At 38.3% G+C, this 6,606-nt stretch overlaps 1 protein-coding gene across 1 annotated transcript in view; it reads left to right on the plus strand.

Moving 5' to 3' along the window:
• The first annotated feature begins 505 nt into the window (after positions 1-505).
• The window catches only part of LOC144448948 (uncharacterized), a 14,447-nt gene continuing 8,346 nt past the window's right edge, over positions 506-6,606 (plus strand). Inside the window, exons 1-3 of the mRNA XM_078139333.1 lie at positions 506-581; positions 6,023-6,083; positions 6,356-6,424. Coding sequence (XP_077995459.1) covers positions 6,029-6,083; positions 6,356-6,424 — 124 coding nt within the window. The 5' untranslated portion in view covers positions 506-581; positions 6,023-6,028. The remainder of the gene's footprint in view (positions 582-6,022; positions 6,084-6,355; positions 6,425-6,606) is intronic.

Here is a 6,606-nt window from a genome sequence, read left to right on the forward strand (position 1 = left end):
TAAATCACAATTTTTTGGCGCCATTTTGGTGACCACTACCGGTGACAAGTCAAAGTTGAGAAACAAGATCATCTGATAACGTGTGAGTACATGCGCGCGCGTGCGTGTGCGTGTGTATGTATGTGTATGTGTATGTGTGTGTGTGTGTGTGTGTATGTGTATGTGTGTGTGTGTGTGTGTGTGTGTGTGTGTGTGCCACTCAGGAAGGAGCTTGTACAAACGCAATGTTTGTTATTTGTAGCATTCTTATAACAGAAAATGGTATAACCTGCGATTTCTATAATTTCTTGATTAGTGCAATGACACCTCCTGATAAACTTAAACAAAAGTCTGAGATTTTTTGGTACTGAACCCATAGACAGTGGACAGAAGTTTTTCCCCACTGTATAACCCAAATTGATGCGTATATGTGACCCTGGTAAGGCCTTGTCAGTGGTTATTAACGTATTTGCATACTCATAAACAATTGCGTGGGCGTTGTTGTAAAGCTTTTCACTACGAGCGGGTGGGATCAGTTGGTGCATGGATGCGATATTGGTGTTAGGGAAACGACTGCCAAGTTAAACAACGTGTGCAAATCTGTAAGTATAAATATACATACGTCTTTGGTTACACACATTTAAAATATTGAACTTTCGGATCATTAAAATTTGTCAAGTTCAGGGGGTCATAGACACTTTTTGTCATATAACCTTAGCATTTGGGTGTTTGAGACGCACACAATTCTTGTTTGAGACACACACAATCCTTGTTTGAGACACACTGAATCCTGGTCATAAGACGCATTTGACGTTTTATGCAATTTACTCTAACACAGAACACATCAAAAGATGCGTTAGTCGGAGGTGACTTCTTCAAAGCATCCTGCTTTACACACTGTTACAATTTCGTGTGGTGTCTAAGACACACTAACTTCTGGTCTGTCGAACAGAGTAAATTGTTGACATTAACTCCGCTTTCAACGTTGAAGAGAGCGCTAGAGCAGTCAGTAGACGTCTACTACGCGGTGTCCAGTGTTTTCGGTGACCATCCCGCTTTCCACTGATGTTTCTCGTGTCTCCTTTTTCACCCCTCTCTCGCTGTGTCTTTTCGTAGAGTACGTACGTCCAGTGTCTACATCAAATTTTAAAAAGTGGTGTATGATACGCTCAAACTTAAATAAGTCTTCATCCAAATTAGATGGTACTCGACTCTGCCGTGATAGCAGTCGTCCCTTGAGCGAAACGCGTACACCGTCTGCGAGCATGACTACCGTGAAAGTGACTCTTCAGAATCGCAATATCACAATTTTCTTGGTCGCGGTCCAATGGATGCTTCGCATCTCTTCGGCCATCTAGGTCCATGGAATCGTAAAAAGGGGATACTTTATCAGATCACCCTCCGAGAATATGGGTACGATGCCCCATTTCTCTCTCTCTCTCTCTCTCTCTCTCTCTCTCTCTCTCTCTCTCTCTCTCTCTCTCTCTCTCTCTCTCTCTCTCTCTCTCTCTCTCTCTCTCTCTCTCTCTCTGTGGTTTTTGAAGTGATTTTCTCCCAGATTCACTATATAAAAAAAAGGGGGGGTTCTTTTTCATTGAAATATTAACTGGAAAAGGGGTACATATGAAATTTCGCTAACAAGCCGGGGTACCCACCAATCCATGATCGAACGACTGCCACTGCCGGGGCCGCGTCGCGACGCGTCGGAGAGTCATGATCAGAATTGTACGGGGTGTTGGTCACCGAAAACACCCGTCCTGTAGACTACCCGAACTGTCAATCCGTGTTGACGGCCCTTTGATATGTGCTGTTTTAGAGTAAATTGTTGCAGAAAATGCCCAAATGCTAAACTCTTATGACCAGGATTCAGTGTGTTTCGAACACCTCAATTCTGGTCATAAGACCTTAGCATTTGGTTGTTTTCTGCAACAATTTACTCTAAAACAGAAGACATCAAGGGTTCCGTCAATGAGAGTTGATGCAGACACAAGTTGGTGTGGTTTCGACTGGAGTGTTTGTTTTGTCGCCTGGAACTGACGCATCTTTTGATGTGTCCTGTTTTAGAGTAAATTGTTGCACAAAACGGCAAATGCTAAGGTCTTTTGACCAGGATTGTGTGTGTTTCGAACAAGGATTGTGTGTGTTTCGAACAAGAATTGTGTGTGTCTCAAACACCCAAATGCTAAGGTTATATGACAAAAAGTGTAACATCGTTTGAAATGCTTAAATAATTAGACTCTCTCACATCCTCGTCAGCATCGCAATACGAAGTTAAATACATAAACTTACACTCTAAGAGGTCTTCATGATCAGCTACAGCATGGAAAACAAGAAATTATCTCCACCCCCTCCTCCAAGAAAAGAAGAACAAAAGTATATAACTTTATGTATAAGACATTTTTAACTGACTGGGGAAGGGGCGGTGTTTTGGTGGGAGTCATTTTGAAAAACATCACTTTAAGTGGGGGGGGGGAGGTTGGGGGCTGGAAAACGACAAAATAACTGACAGTCACTTTGGTACCGTGAAATGAATCCTGACCAACTGAAATGTTCTACTGCAGGAGGGGGACACCCCCTTACGTACCCTCCCCATCTGTATTTTCCACTTAATGTGATACATGCATTATTTCTCAAATAAGAGAGGTATAAGGGGGTATTTAGGAAAATGTGGTCTTTACTTGTGTACTGGGAGGGTCACTTTGGCTTTGGTCATCGGAGTTGGGGGGGGGGGCAAGTTTGAGAAACCCATGTTCAACTCCAAAACACCGCCCTCCCAATCAGTTAAAAATACCGAGCCTAATGAACGATAAGTGATATTATTACATTATTAAGTATGGCCGGTTACCGACTGTAGTTGGGATAAAAATACAGCAAGTTCGTAAGTGTAAAAATGTTGACAACAGATTGCAGCTAAAAGTGAAAGTTCTTAAACCATGAAATATATTCAATTGTGTTTAGTTTTGAAGGACCCTAAATCTGATGCAGTTGACTGGGTTTGTGTGTGTCGTATTGTATGGACACTTTGGAGGTTGTGGACCAGGTCATAAAAGGTTATAAACAGTATGCAAATCACTATCTGGTGATCAACGTAGAAGTTTTCAACATGTTGACACATTTATAGACATAAACAAGTATATAGTTATTACAAGCACTGTAAACAAATCGTGTCGAAAAACGGGCTTTTTGAAATATAAATTGTATGTGTTGACTGCTAAAATGTGGGTTCAGCTGCGAGGGATTATTTCGCAAAAATATTTTGGTTAAAATTAGCAATGTGGTCAATGAATGGGGGGGGGGGGGAGTTTTGAGTCAGTGCCAATTATGCACAGGACAAACAAGTGCCTTGAGGAGTGCAAACGTGTACATGTATGGAAAGCCGCAGTTGTGTTAAGTCTAAAGAAAACAATACATTGACTATATGATGTGAACACATCTTTATATGATGTAAACAATTCATTATATGATGCAAGTACATCATTATGTGTGACAGTTATTGACATGGGTTTACAAGTACATTATCTCCATTTATAATATTGTACTTGATAATTAGCTGAATATTAATAGTTCACTCAATCTAAGAGATATCCTAGAACTTTTGGTTACTAAAACATAAATATTTTGTATGTCCAAGAACAGACAATCATATTTCTCATAGGGTTCCTATCTAAAGAGCTTTATACATGTGAAACAATGGATTTTGGTTAGCAATTTACCAGAAAATGTAAAATGTAAAATTATCTGTGTAGTGTGCGGTATTATGTTTGAGAATAGAGTGTCTTTTGCAAGAACAAAATTAAAGAGTGTTTCTTGTCAACAGATGGGTTGGGGGGGGGGGGGGGTCATTGTGATTTTTATCTGTCAGAGGGGGGTTGGATTGTTTTGTGGATGAATTGCAGGGGGGGGGTTTCACTATTTTTAAGTACAACATGAACAAAAAGTCACCGGCCCACCCCAGTCGTAAAAACTGATCGCTCCCTAATATACCGCACAATACACGCACTTAGCCACACAATACACGCACACATTGAAATACATCTTCTGGTTTTGTTTCGACGCTACAAATTTTGGCTTAACCCCGTGGATGACCGGAGAACCTGATAGACCACCATAAAATCCAACTTTGTACAACAGTTCATCCGAAAGCTAATTTCTCATGTTCAACAATGAATGCTTCGTCATTTTATGAACAATCTACGGAGTTTTACGACAACCCTGCCTACGCATGTCTTTCAAAAACCATTCATGAATTCAATAGAATGCATTCCACTGTGTTTACAAACTTTCACTTCTAACACTAACTATTTGTTTCTATATGAACGGATACCACTGGATATATGGTCATGTCATCCATTCATAAAGATAATCGCAGTATTCACTTATTAATCATATAGTTATGATGTATCATGTCACTACTTATGTTAATTACTTAAAAGTTGCAACTCTGATGACAAATTTATCGGTACAACAGACATTCGTATCTCTAAAATCATACGACATACAACATGTATCCTAATAACAGAATTATTATACCAACAGCAAGACAAAGATATCACCCACTTGGAGCGTGATCTATCACATGCAACAACAAATTTAATAACTTTAGCTTGTGGCTATCTAAGATTATGATAGCTTGCTTTCCATGGTTAGTGGCAAATCTTTCAGAATTCAACGGTTCAAATATGAGTGATCAGAGCCATACGGTGGTTTGTATTTACGGCTTCGTGTATCATAGACGACACCGATTGACAGAGAAACCCCCCCCCCCTAGCTAGCTGACCTCGTGCTTGAGTACAACCTAACAAAATCTATGGGGTTTTACTACAACCCCTACGCGGTTGTTTATGAGGACACATGTGTTAATAGGCAAATAGCGAGGCTGAACAATCAATCATTTGTGCAATCTTTGGGACTTAACAAAAATTATGGACCTTGACATTCGATTGTTGATGATCGTTCAAAAAATAAACTTTTTGATCGACGTAGTCCTGAGTGTTAAAGCTATATCTAAAGTAGATTAGTTTGGTAGTCGCCAATCAAAACGAGGATAGGCTCTGTAATTTTTCTCTATTGAAGATGAAATACAATTTTTACTTCACTGTTCCTTATACAATGACATACGGGGCCCATTTCTGAATAAAATACAAGCACTTGTACCAGACTTTAGCAATTTAAGTATACAAGATAAACTGTATTTACTCATGACTAAGTTCTGGAATTTTTCTGCTGACTTTATTTATAAGGCTTTTTGGAAAGAGAAAAAGCACACTGTATGATTAATTATCTCCAGTATTTATTTTCAATATGTATATTTATACTGTTTTATTGTGTCTTCTAAGCCCAGTGGGTTGGATATGGCAACTCTTTAATTTATACGGTACATGTACTTTTTAGTGAACGAAATGTTCACTTGGTAAACCCACATAGGACATGTAAATAAATAAAACAAACAAACAAACAAACAAACAAACAAACAAACAGACAGACAAACAAACAAACAAACTATTACAACGAAAATGATAAACCCTGAGACAAAACGTCGTCTGGCTCGACAAAAATCTCACTAACATTGCTACAGTTTTTTGCTTTACTAGAAAAAATATCTCTTTGATGACGTTGTAAAACCTACTTGTCTGGCTCGACAAAAATCTAATTAATATTTCCGCATGCTATTTTTTGGCATGACAAGAACTGAATTACAATTGATACATTTTAGTCAACTGACTCTCAAAAATATCAAAGAACGCGCCAACCTTATGTTTACAATGGACGTAAAATTTGGCGATGATCTCCTAAGATAATGGTCGCTGATGCAAAGAAAGTGTAACAATGGTGGTAAATATGTCTGTCAGACCAGGTGATTGACGAAACGCTGTTGGTAAGATTTTTGTCTATTCAGACGATAAATATAGCAATGTAAGTGAGATTTTTGTCGAGTCAGATGACGTTTTGTTTCAGGGTTTATGATTTACGCTGTACTTTGTTGTACAAGACGCAGTGCAGACGTTTGTTTAAGAATTAACATAATAATATTTAACCATCACAGATCAAAATGGGGGAACCTAAAAAACGAGGAAAAGGTGAAGAATGTATAGACGAGTCATCAGGTGAGGTAAAACTTATAATGGTAAACAAATTATTATAAATACGTGTGTGTGTATGTATGTATGTATGTATGTATGTATGTATGTATGTATGTATGTAGGTATCTACATCTACATACAAACGTGACAGTTAATTATCTTTTCATCGGGTATAAATAAAAGTTTTAAACATACTTAATATAATCGTTAAATAGACCATGGTACGATTCATTTCTGTTGAGATGTGTACATCCGTTACACTTCGAATTTACGTTGCTATTATATTATTTTGCTAGGTCGTCCTTCACACCGCCGTGGCAACATGAAACCTTCAAGAAATGGGGGAACTTCTAAAGATGAGAAGGGTACGTATCATACTGGAAAGCAACAAATAGTCATAACTTTAACCTACCATACATGGTTAGGGTTATTATATAGCGAACTTATTTCAATCATGAAAGATATTTAACTATTGGGAGATATACAGTCATTGGTTGCTCAGAATGTCAGAATAAATATATGTTATATATGGGTTGTCTTAGCTTTG

Source organism: Glandiceps talaboti, chromosome 18 (genome assembly GCF_964340395.1).
Source record: "Glandiceps talaboti chromosome 18, keGlaTala1.1, whole genome shotgun sequence".
In the NCBI taxonomy this organism is placed as follows: Eukaryota; Metazoa; Hemichordata; class Enteropneusta; family Spengelidae; genus Glandiceps; species Glandiceps talaboti.